The following is a 19,438-nucleotide window of genomic DNA, read 5'->3' on the forward strand; positions in this document are numbered from 1 at the left end:
AGGTTATTTTGAAAAATCTATTGCGATCAGATTCAACAATTATAATTAATTAATTGTGTCAATTTAATACCGTCTTAAATTGATACACTTAACGAGATCGTGTAATTTTTAGTGACAAAATAATTAGTACTTTGAAATTAGTATATTATAATGATTTTTAATAAATATAATTTTTAATTTTTGGTTACCAAATAATTGTTTTTTTTGTTATCGTTAATATGTATTCAATGTTTGATTACACTATTTATAATAATAAATGAATTGTATCATCGCTAGTTCTATCATTGGCACGAATAAGCATGTATATACAAGAAAATAGCACATAACAAATAAGAAAACAAAAAAAAAAACGAGAAAATAAGAAAATAAAATGTAATAAGTGACAAAAAAATAGTGTAATAATTGTGAAAGAATGATTGTTATTATAAGCATAATAAGTTGTTTTAAAAAAAGAAGAAATAGAACAGTAAATGATGAAAAAGAAAATAGAGAGTCACGAGGAGAGGACAAAAAAAGGACAAGAAAAATAATATGAAATAACGAAAGTATTTAATTAACCACGAAATCTAACAAACCATTTGAAAAGTAATGAATTGGTTGTTTATTCTGTGGCAGAAGAGGATTATTGTCGTATTAAATGGATGACTAACTGTTGTCATTCTGAAACAATATTTTTTAATTTGGATTTATTTCAAAAAAATCCCCCAATCGTGCGATCGTAAGCCTTCAAATTGATCATAAAAGAAAGTAAAAAAAAAAAACTGGACCAATATTATAAGAGCGTTGTATTATATTAATATTAAAAAGACATAAATGTGGTGGGTGCGTAGGGCCAATTGAAGCATTATTCAAATTCAAATTCAAATTCAAATCCAAATCAATACGACCCACTTATATTTTGATGGGGTTGCTACAATTCTAAATTTTTAAAATTCAAATATTTTATTTTTTATTTAGATATAATAACGGCATACTGGAAAATAAAATAAAAACTAAAAGGTTACCATTATCAGTGCCGGCTTTTCCATGCTGATTAAGCAATTAATTGTCTAAAGAGGAAAACGAATTATTAAATCAGACGTTACTCACTTTTACTTCTTTTTTTTAAAACGAGAAACCCTTACTTCAATTTGAGGGTTGTATATATGCTTATTTGTTGTCATTAAATGAATATAAATAAATTCCATATACGAGATCGAAATTATTCAAAGACCTAATAGTTGACTTTATGTGATAACTCTGCAGGTTTCTTTCTCCACATGAATTATAATTTACGGATTAATTTGTTTCTCCCCAAACTGCTGACAGGCTCTATCAATGCGAAGGGGTTGGTTGGTCGCGATATTAAATGAAAGTTTAATTCACTTCACATTCGGGGATAGCTAGCTACCATTTCCAAACGAGAAGACGTCGGTTTGGTTCCTATATTATTTTTAAATAAACAATTTTTTAAATCATAATTATATGTGTTTCGTACAAAATTGTTTAAAGTAAATATGTGCGTTATGTAGGAAAATTTAAACATTGAAACGATGTTTAAATCATGCACCCGTGTAATTTAGTAATGAGTGGGTCTTAGGTGAGACCGTCTCATGGATTTTAATCTGTGAGACGGGTCAACACTATCCATATTCACAATAAAAAGTAATACTCTTAGTATAAAAAGTAATACTTTTTCATGGGTGATTCAAATAAGAGATCCGTCTCACAAATACGACCCGTGAGACCGTCTCACACGAATTTTTGCCTTTAATAATTATGAGATATGTAGTTGATAGATAGACTAGTTTTTGTAATTAAAATTTTCATCCGGACGATACCATTAAGAATTACTTTATTTTTAAAAGTTTCTCTTTTTGGGCCATCGAACAATGATTATTACTGGAAAAATGTGACGGACAAAAGCACAACTCTTGGATTCAACTTTTGCTCATAAAAGTCGTTTTGTTTTTACGGTGTTTGGACAATTTGAATCTCAGTGGGATATTGCTATTTCCCTCATTCTACCGCAATAATCCAATTCACTGTCCTTCTTCTCATTCTATGCTCTCTACCTATTGCCAAGTTTTCGTTCTATGCTATCTACCTATTGCCAAGTTTTCATTCTATGCTATAGGAGATGCTTTATTTTATTTAATCATATGTAAAAGAGTATTCAAATCTGTAACGAGTAGTCATCGATCGAATTCGAACGTTCAAAACCTAGTTGCCAAAACATGATCAGAACGAACGTGGAAGAGATTTGATATACTACCATCTATGTCGGGAACTAACTATACATTCAATATGATACCTACGGTTTTCATTAAGCTGCGTCGTAATGATAGACAAGAGTTACTGAAAATTGGATGCTTAATTTTGTTTACAAATTATATGATATGTTACATATTGATTATAAGTTTTTGGATTTGTAATCTACGATCAATAATTGAAATTGTCGAGTTTCCACCACCGTCAAGCCCAATTGGATGACATGACCACGGGGCTTTTATACCAAATAGGTTCATCCGGATTCCAGCCCGTTAACATGGGAATTTGTTATACTTCAAATTAAATTATATTTATATATTTACATAATACTTCAGAAGTAAAAAAAAAAAATCCTTGTAGATAAAAAAATGAATAATGTTAGATGTACATTTATAGATTGACAAATAGTATTTTTTTTATTTTCAAGGTTAATAAAGAAAAAAAATATAATTAGATTCAAATATATTTTTGTAATTTATCATATAAAATATAAATTCGTGTACATATAAGTCTTGCTTACTCTGATGGGGAAGTTGGTGAAAAATCCCCAATCAAAATATTTTTTTGGTTCACTCCCTACCCACAAAATTGTGGTACTATGTCATACAAAATATGATACACTTCATGTGAAATGTGGTACTAAAAAAGTACATAGAGACTTTACACAAAAAAATACGACTGGAGACTGAAAGCCAATTTTCGTACCCTTAGGTTTATTGGATTCTTGACAAGATATCACCTTAAAACAACAAATGACATGAATAGTTGCGTGACATTTGACGATATTGATGGTGGTTTTATCAATCATGTCAGAAACCTTAGGCTTGATAGAAAACAAGGGATAATTCGATCCTACTTCTGCAGACAGTGCTTGTAGATGTAAATTCAAAAGTCAGAATTTTTTATAGCCTAATTTTTTTTAAATTTTTTTTTCCCTCATAAAATGGAATCTCAACCACTCATATGGGGTGTGGGCACTGTCCCCACACCCAGGATCGAACCTACCGAAAACAAGAGGCTCCGCTTGATTAAATCTAATTCATGACGTGGGCGAATGGACTTCCTCGAAAACACTACATAATTTATATTGATCTAATCGATATTGTCAATTGGAATCTTGGTTGTACGAATCACTGAAATTAATATTAAAGAACAAATAATTGGACCCAAAACTCACACATGACGCCAAGTGAAAAATAATATGCATGACAGTTCAAAAATAAAATAAAATAAAACAATCTGAATAATATGATAAACTACCTCGGTATAATTAATGCCATATGATTCAGATTTATTTTCTTATATATATACTTTTTAAAAATAATTACTCATTAATGATAGTATATTTTGTCAAGACTATGAAATCTCGATACTGATACCGATGAATTGTATACTTTTTAAAAATAATTAATAATTCATGACAGTGCATACTCTCAAGAGTCCAGACTATGAAATCTTAATATTATATCATGATATATATATATATATATATATATGAGATAATAAAAAAACCTATTTAAGTTTATAATAGTTTGAAATCATTATTTTATGAGACATAAATACGAATTTTTAAAGACAAGAAATATGGTTTTTCTATATTTGTATTTATCGACAGTCTTGAAACATCAAACTCATTTAATTCTAATTTAAAAAAAAATTAAACTTCTACTTAAAAATAACCAGTTTTAAAAGTCATATTGTTTTTTGGGAATGCTACAATTTTAGTTATGTAAATTGGTTTTTTTAGATATATATTTTATCAATGTTTAGTTTTCATCAAATAAATTTTTTTGGGGTCTTTTTTTGCTTGAAGCCACTAGATCTATCAAATATTATTTCTTTGACATTGATACTCTTCTACATGACTCATATAGCGAGAGTAAAACAAATATTACACACATTAAAATTTATCTATGAGAAAATAAAGAAAAACGACGAATTTTTTCCTCCCATTTTGAAACATTAAGTCTCGTTTTATTTTATTTTTCTCTTTTATTGTTTATATTATTTTAATATATGTAATGTGAGTTTATTCTCAATATGAGAGGTAACATAATATAACATCGATGTCAAATAAATAATATTCGATGAGAATAATGAGTTTTAAATAAAAACAAATATGAGTTATTAGATAAAAATCAAACATTAACAAAGTACATAACAAAAAAGTCATACTAATTATATAACATACATACCAATCTAATGAAAAACTTGTACAAATTTTCTTGTTGGAAAATCTAGCTAGCTTAAGGAGATTTCTCCACCTAACCAAAGAATTTCAAACCAATTACTGGAAAAAAAAAGTATTTAAGTTGAGGGTATTTTGGAGATTTTTTTTGGGAAATTTTTTCGACAGTTTTCTGTAAATATTTCTTAGAATAGATTAAAGTTTTCGGAAGCATGTGAGAATAAGGTGGATATGTTTTTTAATGATAGCAACATTTAGAACTCAAATTTGTTTATATATATTTTAGAATATTTATTAACTCTATAACGATATGATACATCATGGCTGTCGAATCAAAAATATTATAACCGTTTTTTAGGAAATAAATAAAAATAAAAAAATCAAAAACATACTGTTTCATATAATAATTATTATTTTTTTAAAAAAAATAGTAAACCGCCACAAGCAAGTTGCTCCACCGACCTGTCTGTGTCGCCCCAACTCCCACCTAGATTCCGAAGTGTGTCCCTGAATTGATAGAAGGCTCCACCACTGGCTTCGCAACTTGATTGAGAGAAATTAATTAGAATTTAATTAAATAACGATTGAATGGCAGCCACAGAATATTCAGGCACTGTCCCATTAATTACACGTATGGTTCTATACCTCAACCTGTACGTGTCGAGTTTCTTATTCCAATCGTAAATCTTTGCTTGTATTTGATTGGGTTTTGTTAGTCGAGATTTAGGAAAAGAGCTAAAATTTGGAAAACCGGTGGATCTCCGATCAGATCATGTCGGCTACCAATTTATTGAGTGATAGTATAAACTAAATTATAAAATATTTGGAAATCGGAGAAATTGCAAAACTAAAATTTTGATGGGAGATTAATAAATATATTTTTAATATTAGATTTGATGCAAAGTACATATATATATAATATAAATAAAGACTTAAAAGGGAACTTTTAGAAACAATTGAGCCGGTTTTTCAACCGTGTGTATTTGTATTAGTCGTCGATTATCTGGGTTTGGTGGATGAAAGGGTCGAACTGAAATCTATTAAATAATGAAAACCCGTTCCAGTTTCAACAACAAACTGAAATGCACGTGCTAATGGTAGTTGAACCAAATGGGGGGCGTCATTAATGTGACCAGTAGCAGCCACACACACACACGTATAATTTCGGAATTACTTGAATTTTCTGTCTTTACTGCGATATTTTTAAAATCATCAATATAACAGAAGAAGACTAGAAAATACAAACAAAACGTGAAATATGGAAGTCGAACAGTTTAGTGAGAGGAAAAATCGCACTACAATTTGTAAAAGTAAGTGTGAAAAATAGATAATTTTTTTATTAGTAGGTCTCACGTGAGACCGTCTCACGGATTAAGAGTCAACCCTACCCATATTCACAATAAAAAATAATAATTTTAGCATAAAAAATAATATTTTCTCATGGATAACCTGTATAAGAGATCCACTTCACAAATACGACTCGTGAAACCGTCTCACACAATTTTTGCCTTTTTTTTATTATGATTTTGTCTATTTGAATGTGTGACCCTCACAAATATGTAAGAGGATCATATTTACGTATAATTATATCAGAGTAATCAGGTTAGACTAAAAAAATATAGCAAGAGATACTATTGTTTTATATAATACTAAAAGATAGTTATTTCACTACATTTTATGTAATTTCTTTTCATTGTCTTCAAACTATTTCACGCAAAAGTTAATTAGTCTTTAATTTAGCATTTCTATGTATGACGTGAAAGGAAAAATGTGACATCTGCAGAAAATTTACGTAATTGAAATTCCAAAATACAAAGAGGAGGGATCACATACAAATGCATTTAAAGTCGGACTGTTTTCGTTTTTTTTTTCCTGCCTCCAATACATATAATTTTTTATCACCAAATAAAATATAGTCCGAAACAAATCTCGAAAAAAACAAGAAACTTTTTTTCAAAAAAAAAAATAAATAAGTGGAAAGTTCGTTGAAGTTGGGCCATGTTGGGGTTAGGTAAATATGGACTTTGACTGAGGAAGTCGAAGTCGAAGTCGCAACTAAGATTAGGGGTGGGAAAAATACCGAAATTACCGAAAAATAATCATACCGTACCGACATTTTTTTAGGTATACCACATTTTTTCGGTATATCGAATTTTTTTTCGGTATAATTATGGTATTGGTGTGAATTTTTTCCATAGAAAAATTTCGGAATTTCGGTATCGGTACCAGTATGAATTTTTTGATATCGATATTTTTGCCACGGTATACCGAAAATCCACCCCTAACTAAGATCTCATACACTAAATTATTTTATAAATTATTAATATAGTCAAATTAAGTATTAGATTTTCATTTAATGTAATTTGAAATTAATTTAATAAGAGAGTGGCCTTCGTATGTATGTATCGCCTCACACCTACCCTCCTACTTGACTGAAGAGGAATCACAACTCTTTCACCTACTTGGTTTCCTCTAAACCTATGAAATAGCATTATCTACAGTTCTCGTTCTATACATATAAAAAGACACGCACACTGGAGCAATAGCAAACCACACCAAGTAATCTACTGAAGATGGAAGGCAAAGATTTCCATCGCTGCCTCTTATTCATCTTCGGCGTAGTGGTTGTCACGGTCTTTATTGTTTTCAATTTCCCGAATCCACTCTCAGATAAGGTTGATTTACTCCACTGCGCCACCAACTCCGCCTGGTGCACCTCCAAGAACCGTATCCTCCGCCACCCGACCGAGGCCGTGCTACGCCATGACCACACGGCTGACGTGCCTCACCACCCCCTCGACCCGCTCACCATCCAGGAGATGAACAAAGTGCAGAAAGTTATCGTATCATTCTTTAATAAGTCAGCGTATGCAGTTCACTCTCTGGTTTTGGAAGAGCCCGACAAGGAGGTGGTCCTGAAGTGGCGAAAGGGCGATGATCTGCCACCGAGGAAAGCGTCCGTGATTGCACGCGCCGCCGGGAAGAGTTACATCTTGACGGTGGATATTGAAAGCGGGGATGTGACGGAGGAGGACACAAGCCACATCTCAGGATACCCTCTGGTGACGCTGGAGGATATGGAGAGTACCATCCGGGCTCCGCTTGCTAGTGCTGCTTTCAATCGCACAGTAGTCGAAAGAGGAGTAGATCCCAACGATGTAGCTTGCTTGCCTTTTTCCCCCGGATGGTTTGGTAAGTTTTTTCTATAAATCATAATCCTCCGTTTTATTCTCTTTGTTGATTTAAACCTGATCGATATCTAAATTGTAGTAAAATTGAGCAAGGTTTACTGTGGGAGCTAGCCAGATTCCATGTTGACATAAAATTTAATTTAATATTCCTTTTGCACTATTGGAATCTTCAGTTAAATAATATTATTTTATTTCATGTACTTTGGAACTTCCCGAGAAATTGATGTTATATTTTATAATATATTTCATATTCCAATAATTCTTAAATTATGTGGTGCTTTCTCAACGGTTGGCAATTATGTCGTCGGAAACTTTTCTCAAAAGAAGCGTTGTACGATAAGGATATGAATTTATTTAAAAGTCAATTTGACATGGTGAATTTATTATATTCAATCTTTTTTCAACTATGTGAATTTATTTATCTTAATAAATAAAGATAGATTAATAGTCAAATATTTATCGCTAAAATTTTAAGATGTTTTAATAATCATTTTGACCTGGTTTAAGATCCAGTTTTATTAATCAAATAGTTATCCATAAAATTGGATCTTAAACCGGGTCAAAATGATTATTAAAACAACTTAAAATTTTAACGATAAATATTTGACTATTAATCTATCCTTATTTAATCCACTCAACCAAACACACCATATATTTTCATATGGATCTGATTTTTTAAAAATATATGCACAATTTTTTTAAAAAAAAATGTAAAAAGATGACTCTTTCTGGGAAGGTCCAGTCTAATTTTCAGCTAAGCAAGGGAGTCTCACATTGTGACATGCCTGAAATTAAAGAAAATAATTTCTTGAAAATTTTCGATTGGTTTGACGAATGTGAATCAAGTTTAACATTATATTTCCATTTGAACTGTCCGTGCTTGGAGTTCTCTCATCATATATAATGTTTCCAGGGAAGTCCGAGGATGGAAGAAGATTAGTGAAATTAGAATGTTTCACCATCAAGGACACCATAAACTTCTACATGAGACCTATTGAAGGAATCATTGTAATTACTGATTTGGACACAAAAGAAATAATTGAAATTGTGGACAAAGGGAAGCACATCCCCATCCCCAAAGGCACTGGCTCAGATTACCGGATGTTGGCAGATAATTCCGCGATCAAACTCCAAAACCCGATTTCAATGGAGCAACCCAATGGCCCAAACTTTGTCATTGATGGTAATCATCTGGTCAAGTGGGCAAACTGGGAATTTCACTTGAAGGCCGACCCGAGATCCGGGGTCATAATTTCCGGGGCCAAGATCAAGGATCCCGATAGCGGTGTGGTTCGAAATGTGATGTACAAGGGGTTTACATCAGAGTTGTTTGTGCCTTATATGGACCCTGAGGAGGCATGGTACTTCAAGACTTACATGGATGCTGGTGAATACGGTTTCGGGCTCCAGTCATTGGCTCTCGACCCGCTTAATGATTGCCCACGGAACGCGAAATATATGGATGCTGTGTTTGCTGCAGCAGATGGAAAACCTTATGTTAGGCCTAATATGATATGTATATTTGAGAGGTATGCAGGGGATGCTGCTTGGAGACACACTGAGAGCGCACTTGTTATAGGCGAAGAGGTACCGAAGATTTTAAAATCAGGAATTTCATAAATACAATGATTGTATATCTTGTGCAGATATTCATTAATTAGTTACGTGTCATGTGATTTTTTTTTTCTAGGTCCGAGAGGCGAGGCCAAAGATTTCACTAGTCGCGAGATTTGTTGCAACGCTTGCGAACTATGATTATATTGTGGACTGGGAGTTCCATGCTGATGGACTGATTCATGCTAAGGTCAGTATCATCCTGACTTTTCTACGGTTTGGGTCAAAACTAACTTTATTCGAACTTCGCTTATTTTCTGGCTCGATATTTTCTCTATTTCATAATTTTCACTGAATATTTTTGAAAAATGTTTTCGATTGGTGGTCTCCTGTCTCGTGATTCCAAGAGAGTTGTCACACTCCTGAATTACCATGTTTGATGAAATTGGTGTCGCAAAGATTTTTTCTGTATTTGATTTCACAGGGTTTATATACACAAGTGTCTTCATTATTGATCGGGTGTCGAAATCATTCTGCAGGTTTCACTGACTGGCATGGTGATCGTTAAAGGAACTTCGTATGTCAACATGAACCAAGTGAACGACTCAGAAGAAATGTACGGAACCCTCCTATCAGATAACATAGTCGGAGTTGTGCACGATCATTTCATCAACTTCTATCTCGATATGGACATCGATGGCACAGATAATTCCTTCGTAAATGTCCATCTGCAGAGGGAATACACGAAAAACAACGTTCCTCGAAGGAGTTACATGAAACTTAACAAAACCGTTGCAAAGACAGAGAAGGAGGCTCAGTTGAGGTTGAAGCTGTATGATCCATCAGAATTCCATGTTATCAACCCGAATAAGCAAACGAAAGTGGGGAACTCGGTTGGATACAAGCTCGTCCCTTCAGGCGGCACTGCTGCTAGCCTGCTCGATCCTGAGGATATCCCACAAAAGAGAGGTGCTTTCACGAACAACCAAATCTGGGTTACTCGGTATAACAAGTCGGAGCAATGGGCAGGAGGGTTGTTCGCATACCAGAGTCACGGTGATGACACACTTCAAGTATGGTCTGACAGGTACAATCACTTTTCTTGATTCGACAAATAAGTAAGATCGCCTACATAAGCCAATTAATTTGTGGAGTACTTGATTAATTTTATAAGGTTCCCTCAACTTAATATACTAGTATATTGTGTTTGAGCACTTCGATTAGAATTATGACTTATTATATTACATTGCAAATCTTTTGTGTGATGAACATCGAGTATTGGTGGAACTTGGTACAGGGATCGGTCGATCGTAAACACGGACATTGTCTTGTGGTATACATTGGGATTTCATCACGTTCCATGCCAAGAGGATTTCCCAATTATGCCAACGGTGTCGTCAGGGTTCGACTTGAAGCCGGTAAATTTCTTCGAGAGAAATCCTATTCTGAGAGTCGCCCCTTATGTTGAAAAAGACCTACCAGTTTGCAAGGCTGCGGCTTCAGCTTGAAAACGGTTCTCTCTAGGGCTGGATAACTCGCCTACTGTACAGTGTGAAGAAAATTGTTGAAATATAAGGTTTTGGGCTGGGTGAACGGAGTTTGTGATTTTGTTTCTAAGTGGAGCATTTTGTTAACATTTTGGTCAAATTATTTTGTTGGTGGCAGATTACATAAAGAAGTGAAATTGTAAAATGATTCGATGTCTTTGCTGGTTTAACTCTCAATTAACTCGTGTGCTGATTTCACATCAGACACTCATATGTAAGATATATGGAAGATGAGTCACTTGGCATTTTATTTTACGACTATATAATTTGATTCAAAAAGGATGCGTCATGTTGCATTAACTGATGCAATCAATATGGTCATATAACACGTAAAACTTAAAAGGACGACGCATTTTTTTTATAGGCAAATTTAGATATAAAAAAATTTAACAGAAATTCCAAGATAAATTTAAATTTATTTAAACATTTATCACTCGCAACTCATACTCTGTACACTTGCTATTTTGTTTACACGGTACAAGAAAGATACTGTGGTAGTCCATTTCCAGGAAAATTTGATTCTTAGTAACTCGCAAGCAAGATGGAAGAAAATAAATACACCTGGAATATATTTTATATCCATATGGAATTTTAACTTTTTCAAGACATGATTAATTGATTATTACGGGAAAAAAATCATTCGCTAATTTTCTGTGGTGAGATTTTATTTGAACGATGAATGACGTGAATTACTGGAAAAAGTAAAACGAGATTTAGTGGTTGCGTCTGATTTTCTCCATGTATATATAGCTTCCTCGATCCTGTCGAAACGCAAATTTGGGAAATTAATCAATCATAATACTGGGAAGAGAGGTGAAGTTAGAAAGATATGGAACTTAAAAATCTCCTCCGCTACATCATCTTTCTCTTTGGAACTGTGTTATTCTTACTCTTCATCCTCTCCAACTTCCCATCTCCGCCGTCCAACCGGGATGAGCTGCTCGACTGCGCCACCAACGCTCCCTGTTTCGCCTCCAAAAACCGTTTCCAATCCAATAGACCCGACTACTTACGGAAGCACTCTAACCCCACGCGCAGCCACTCTGCCGACGTGCCCCACCACCCACTGGACCCCCTCACAGTATCAGAGCTTAATAGAGTTCAGAAAATCATTCAAAGTCTTGATCTTTTCAAGAACTCGGTTTATGCGCTGCATTCTGTAGTTCTTCAAGAGCCGAAGAAGGAAGCGGTGATCGCGTGGAGGAAGGGCGATCCTCTACCGCCGAGGGTCGCGGCCGTCGTTGCACGTGCTGGTGGAAAGACCCACTCGCTGACGGTGGAACTGGTTTCCGGTGCGGTGACCCGACAAAATTTGGGCCGGGTATATGGGTATCCGACCATGACCGTGGAAGATATGAACTCGGTGACTTGGGCCCCACTGGCAAGTGCTGAATTTAATCGGACGGTGTTGGAGCGCGGGGTGGATCTAGTGGACCTTGCTTGCTTGCCTATCTCTACTGGATGGTTTGGTACGAAATAGTGGCCCCATTTTTAGTATATTCTTTAATATGTGTTTTATTTTGAAGGAATTTTAGTATCTTTATTTTCTTAGGCTATATATAGATCATAATTATGCACTCGTTTAGAAATTTTGGTTTCCCCATTAAGAGAGATTCTGCTGTCAAGTTCATGTTTATGCCAGAATGTTGGACATTAAATATTATATCATATTTGGCATACATAAATTAGAATTTGGAAGCTTCAACTTACATATGTTTGATGTTTCATCATGATGAAATTGTATACTTGAGAGCTATTCTGTTTTGTGTATTGTCCTGTAGGTAAAAGTGAGGAGAACAAAAGATTAATCAAAGTACAATGCTACTCCATGAAAGACACTGCTAACTTTTACATGAGGCCAATTGAAGGCCTAACTGTTCTTGTTGATCTGGACACCAAAAAAATTGTGCAGATAGTCGATAAAGGGAAAAACATACCGATACCGAATGCAGCAAACACTGACTATCGTTTTTCTGCCCAGAATTCCTATCAAAGGCTAGTGAACCCCATCTCCATTGAGCAGCCAAAAGGTCCGAGTTTTACTGTAGAAGACGACCATTTGATTAAGTGGGCAAACTGGGAATTTCACCTCAAACCCGATCCTCGAGCTGGAGTGATTGTTTCCCGGGCCATGGTTCTAGACCCGACTACTGGAGTCATGAGGCAAGTGATGTACAAAGGTTTCACATCAGAGCTATTTGTGCCGTATATGGATCCTACGGATGCATGGTATTTCAAAACATATATGGATGCTGGGGAATACGGGTTTGGGTTGCAAGCAATGCCACTCGACCCCCTCAATGATTGTCCCCGGAATGCATATTATATGGATGGTGTATTTGCAGCAGCCGATGGAACACCATATATCCGGTCTAATATGGTCTGTGTGTTTGAGAGCTATGCAGGGTGAAATTGGGTGGAGGCATTCGGAGAGTCCAATTACTGGAATGGAGGTACGATACTATGAGTTTGTGTGTTTTTATTTTAAAATTCTCTTGTTTGTTATTATCTGTTAAAATAAATCAAAGTGGAAGTAAGATCATCATGGTTTCATTACCTACCCTATTTTTTAAACCAAGATAGGAAATCAGAAACACCATAACTTGTTTTTTCATCATCGTTCAATATTTACGATATTTAATGTTACTTGGCCTAACGAATGGCAGATACGAGAGGTGAGGCCAAAAGTGACGCTGGTGGTCAGGATGGCTGCATCTGTGGCCAACTATGATTACATTGTTGATTGGGAGTTCCAAACTGACGGACTAATACGAGTTAAGGTAGGTTATATTATATACATGTACTACTCTTTTTCTAAAGTTGGCTTTATTATTAATCTTTATCGAAGTTGAAAATGCACCAAGGATGGTTGTACTATTGAATGAAATTATGACTTTAGTCCATGGCGAAATAGAATTTTAGCTGAGTGGTCCATTTTTATACTCTCCTGAGTATATGTCATATACAAAGAACAGAGGTGAGTTGAATCGAACCACACTCACAACTTTTATGGGTTGATTTTTTTAAAGCTTGGACTGTGATTTAGTGTTGATATATAGTTTTAAAGCTGTGACTGATCACAGAAATGCGATCACCTAATAAAATGGACTAAAAAATGTTGCCGGCATTCATAATACTGTGTTACTCTATCTTCCATGACTGCTTTTGTGAAATGTAATGCTTATCTATCAAACCTTCATTAGCTATATAAACAATTGTCCAGGAAATGATGTCCAATTAAAGAGGTTTTCCTCTTTAAAGGGAAATCTCTTCTATTTTTGTTTCTGATTGATGATATAAAGAATTCCTGGTGTGTGCTATTTTTTTAGGTCGGCCTCAGTGGAATACTGATGGTGAAAGGCACTACTTACTCAAATATGAACCAACTTAACCCACAAGAAAACTTATATGGAACCCTTTTGTCTGAAAATGTCATTGGTGTAATCCACGACCACTTTATCACATTCTACCTAGACATGGACATTGATGGCTCGGATAACTCTTTTGTGAATGTCAGTATCCAAAGGGAATACACCTCTCCAGGAGAATCACCCCGATTGAGCTATTTGAAAACTGTAAGGAAAGTGGCGAAGACCGAAAAGGATGCACAAATTAAGCTCAAACTTTATAACCCTTCGGAATTCCATGTTATTAATCCTACCAAGAAAACAAGGGTGGGGAACCCTGTCGGCTACAAGTTGGTCCCTGGTGGCACCGCTGCTAATTTGCTTGATTTAAATGATCCGCCTCAAAAGAGAGGAGCATTCACCAATAACCAAATATGGGTTACTCCTTATAATGAGACCGAACAATGGGCTGGCGGGTCATTTGTGTACCAGAGTCACGGGGAGGACACGCTTCAAGTATGGTCTAACAGGTAACATATTGTTAGAAATTCTTGGCTCGGTCTTGCATCAACATTTTGCTAAAGGTTTATAGTCCTTGCCGGTTCCTTTTTAGTTCTAACTGCTTAAATGTTCTTATCGCAGAAACCGAGCCATTGAGAACCGAGATATTGTAGTGTGGTACACATTGGGATTTCACCATATACCATGTCAAGAAGACTTCCCAATTATGCCGACTGTATCGTCAAGCTTTGATCTGAAGCCGGTGAATTTTTTTGAGAGCAATCCCATTCTCAATATTCCTCCAACAGTTGAGAATGATCTTCCAGTCTGCAAAGCTGTTGCATCAGCTTAACAACTTCTATAATTGGTTTTTCTTGATATGTTGTACATATGTACAAATGGAGAAGAATTCTAGACAGAACTTGAATCTTGCTTTCTGAATCTTGTGTGCAAGTTAATGTACAGAAGTCAGAAATAAATTGGTGTGAATCTGATTAGTGTTTTAGTATTTGTCTAATCCTTTACAGGTTGCAGGCTAAGCCCGATTGGACTTATAAGTTTTTTTGGGTCGCCCGTTATCAGCCCTTAATGTTTCCCACCTGAAAGGAAATGCCGACAAGGCAGAAGATGCGTGTACACAAAAAAGTGCTTTCAGTTTTTCTGCACGTGTTAACTTGGTATTTTTTATAAATAAATTTCGAAAAAAAAATTGGAAATCAAATTTTAAATTTTCTACATTTTAATTAAGTTTTTAAATGTTTTTTTTACATAAATTTAATTTTTCATTCAGAAAATAGGGGTACTTTGGATATTTAAAAAATAGACAATGACATTAATTTGTTTCTATATTAAGCTGAAACTCTTATTACATAACATAAGATATATCATCATAAAAACACAAGCAAAAAAATTAAATTAAATTATTCTTCAAAATATCCTTGTATATCTTCTTAAATCTCAGTTTTATCCTCACTACTTAAATTTCTACTTTATCACTTGTTTTTTTTATATCAAATTTAAAATACGATTTTGTTTTATCTTATTTTAAAATATACAAAACAAAAGTGTTAATATTTTATTGAGTAAATTATTAACTATAATTTTTTAATCAACATTTCATTTACACGCATTAAAAATGATATTAAATAAATTTTTCTCCAAAGAACAATAATTTTTCTAAATATAATATAAAATAGATCTATTTTTTTAATATTAAAATTATTATCTCACACACACACACACACATATATAACTACTTACATTAACTCATAATATTATATATTTCTGTTAGTTTTGATGATAAAAAAATCTTATAATACTAAATACATTAACTTCTTTAAGCTTTTTAAAATAAATTCGTTCAAACACTTTAACAACTTATTTATAAAATAAGATCTTACCTTATAAAATATAAGAGATTATAAGATATTTTAAATATGTTTATCTCCTTATTTTAATAATTAACCTAAAAATTTATCATACAATTTAAATAGTCATTAAAATTTTGAGACTTTCGCACGATGAAAATGAATTGTCCCCAACAGTTACTACTTTTTAGGTATTTTTTATTAGTTTATGTAAACGATGAAATGACTTGTCCTCTCAACTGGTAATTCTGTAACTATTTTTATTAGTTTATTATCGTAATTTTACGAAATCTGATCAAATCAACGTCGTTTTCAAAACAATCTTGCAGATATTTGGATTCCAACAAATGATGACCACAAATGAGTGAAGGGGCGCTATCCGGAAGCTACGGGTTCAACATGCTTTGATTGGGGCTATTTATGGATTCCTTTGGGTGTAGGAAAAAGACTGGATAATGTTTTAAATATTAAATTAGTTATCAATTTAGAGTAGGGCTTATGTGAGACCGTCTGGTCAATCTTATCCATATTCATAATAAAAAGTAATATTCTTCGCATAAAAAGTAATATTTTTTCATAGATTATCCAAATAAAGATCCGTCTCACAAAATACGACCCGTGAGACCGTCTCACACAAGTTTTTGCCATCAATTCATGAGTTATTGAATTAAAAACATTATTTTTATATTTCTGTCACTTAACTCCACTGTATTTAGTTAATTTCTTGTATTTTTTTATGCATTGTCATATTTTTAAAAAGGTTTCATCGTGTATATATTTCTCCTCGGTTTTATTGAATTAGCCTAAACTAAGAGGTACGCAAATGGAAACGTTTACTTCTGTTTCATTAGCAGATTTTGGGTACGAGTCTCAGGGGTTTGTTTCACCCTACCCGTGCAGGCACTGCCTGTACGGGCAATGAACGGCCCGGATCACTCCACATGAGTGATCCGAAAAAAAAAATGACTTGGAAAATTTCGAGCCGTTGGATCGACCCCTGTGGGCAATGCCCGCAGGGGTAGGGTCGACCGAACCGTCTCAGGGTGTGTATTCAATATAGGAGATCTATTGATTTTTAATGACTTCTGTAGATTTTAAAAGTCTATGTATATTCAATTAAGAATTTTATATACTCTATAAAAGTCTAATGATATTCAAAATAGAATTTCATAAAGTTTTAAAAGTCAAACGATATTCAACATCGACTTTTAAAAACTCTATAAGTATTCAAATTTTCAATAAAATTTTAATAAATTCATAAAATTCATTAACATACAAACATTAAAACTTAAAGTACAACTATAAATTGTATTTGGTTCAACCAAAGATTTGGATGGATTTTTAAAACTTCTAACTCATGCGCAAAGTTATTTTCATATTTCCCTTTCAAATTTTTCATTTTTTGGCCGATGTTCATTTAATAATTTTTTATTTTATTATCATAGTAAATTTTGAATTTTAGAATTGATTTTGTGATTTTTAATTTATAATATATACAAATTAATTTAATATTCAATAATAATAAAATACGATCCAAAAAATGTCACGTAATTCTTAATAATTGAATAGCTTCGCAACAACCATGAATTTTTAAATTTTTTTTAGCATTTTCAATTAATATGTAAGCTATAATATTTTTATACAAAATTATATAAACACAATGTTAAATAATATTCTTTTCACATATATATTCCTTCTCCAAGGTTGCATGATTCGGACATGCATGCGTAAATTAATGTATGTTAGTTTGTTTTTGTACTGTTTCGTAAGTTTCAAAGATGTCGAACCATCCAAATAATTCTGTGAATTCTTAATCTGTGTGTCACTTGTTTTACCTTGATTCGTAATGACGAATGTATCGAACAACGAGACGACGTCTGTAGGGTTTTTGGACTTTATTGGATAATGATGCTAGCTAGGGAATTTTGGTCATATAATCATATGTATAATATATATACATAATATACGGAATTTGAGACTTGAGATGGAAGGGACATCTTTTTTGGCACTTGCTCGCAAGGTTCAAGGGGACGTCTTTTTTGGAGTGTATAGTTGGCTAGAAACCAATATATCTCTGAGAAACGTCGAACGACAGTGAAGGAGGTTTTTGGAATTAGAGCAAACTTTATGAGGGGCGAGTTTGTCTCTTGTCAAAAAAAGTATACATTTCCCATCCCTTTACATAGACAGATTCAGTGCCAAAAGATCGCACCTCCACCAGGGGTCATTAAAATTAATGTCGATGCTTCAGCCAAAGAGGGATATTCATTCTTTGGGGTGGGAATTAAGGGGGGTTTTCAGGGATTGAGACGGGTCAGGTGGTGCTTTTTTGCTTTGGCTCGTCGTTTATCTGGCAGTTAAAGAAAGCTATTAGGTTGCAGTACTCCAGTTCAATGGGCCAAAGTGTATTTTGGAAAGTGAAGTTGTGAATGTGGTTGATGCTATTTAAAATTCTTCTCCTCACTCTGTTGTTGATGTTGTACTCATGAATCCAATTCGCCTACTGCTCACACAGAATGCGCAAATGAAAGTTAAGTTCCGTGCAAGGATATTTAATTCTGCAGCTCATTTTCTTACAACTCAAGGCCTTTCTCCACGAGGAAGTTTTATTCTCTGTTTTTTTTCCTCCAAGTTTAGGTCCTTTTGTAAAGAATGATTTAGTTTCTGTTATGATAATGTCTTCTTATTATAAAAAAGAAAGAAACAGAAAAATGCACCATGCATAGACGGGTTGCGCCTAGGGTGAAAACGTGGCTCGGCTCAAGCTCGGTTTGACCGAACTCGAGTTGAGTAGCTCATGAACTACTCCATTATATATATATATATATATATATATATATATATATATATATATATATATATATATATATATATATGTGTGTGTGTGTGTGTGTGTGTGTGTGTGTGTGTGTGTGTAATAATTTTTAATTTTATAGAAATTCAATTTAGTGAAAATATTAATAATTACAAAAAATTGAATCAAAATTAAATATTTAAAATTGCAAGAAATCAGACCATGTTGATTAAAGATGTGGCCTCTAAACCACCATGCATAAATGATGAGATATTATGAGAGACAAGTTTGAAAAAATTTAAAACAAAATGAAGATTTGAGTGTATATATTTGTGTAAAATAAGATTTCATAAAATTAATTCAAAATTAGTTATTAGAGGATGCTCAACTTTAATATAATAGAAGATTATTATTTATTCAAGTAAATATAAGATCGGGATCGAGACCGGGCTTATAGCCCAATGGTCTCATCCCGCCGGATTAGCTGGCCTCCCTCTCCGGGTTCGATCCCCCTCCCCTGCGTGAGTTGTAATCAAAAAAAAAATATAAGATCGGGATCAATTTTATTACTTCTCTACGTACGCAAGATTTCAATCATAAATTTTCTTTTAAAAAATAGAATTTCAGAATTAATGAAAATCAAATATGGAATACCATTCTTTTTTACTAGTTACTGTATAGTATATTCCAATATTTTTT

The 19,438-nt window shown here is 33.7% G+C and overlaps 2 protein-coding genes across 2 annotated transcripts; both read left to right on the forward strand.

Moving 5' to 3' along the window:
• The first annotated feature begins 6,893 nt into the window (after positions 1 to 6,893).
• On the forward strand, positions 6,894 to 10,921 carry LOC140834620 (amine oxidase [copper-containing] gamma 2-like). The gene is made up of 5 exons (XM_073199640.1): positions 6,894 to 7,630; positions 8,543 to 9,216; positions 9,320 to 9,433; positions 9,723 to 10,270; positions 10,481 to 10,921. The coding sequence occupies exons 1-5, from the start codon at positions 7,012 to 7,014 to the stop codon at positions 10,689 to 10,691; spliced, it is 2,166 nt and encodes a 721-aa protein (XP_073055741.1). The 5' UTR covers positions 6,894 to 7,011; the 3' UTR covers positions 10,692 to 10,921.
• Positions 10,922 to 11,427: 506 nt separating this feature from the next.
• Positions 11,428 to 15,083, forward strand: LOC140834619 (amine oxidase [copper-containing] gamma 2-like). The gene is given in 6 exon segments (XM_073199639.1): positions 11,428 to 12,199; positions 12,512 to 13,131; positions 13,133 to 13,183; positions 13,397 to 13,510; positions 14,060 to 14,607; positions 14,720 to 15,083. Coding segments are annotated over 6 exon segments (2,184 nt in total). The 5' UTR covers positions 11,428 to 11,559; the 3' UTR covers positions 14,931 to 15,083.
• Positions 15,084 to 19,438: the final 4,355 nt, after the last annotated feature.

Source organism: Primulina eburnea, chromosome 6, assembly GCF_022965805.1.
Source record: "Primulina eburnea isolate SZY01 chromosome 6, ASM2296580v1, whole genome shotgun sequence".
NCBI classification, from domain to species: Eukaryota; Viridiplantae; Streptophyta; class Magnoliopsida; order Lamiales; family Gesneriaceae; genus Primulina; species Primulina eburnea.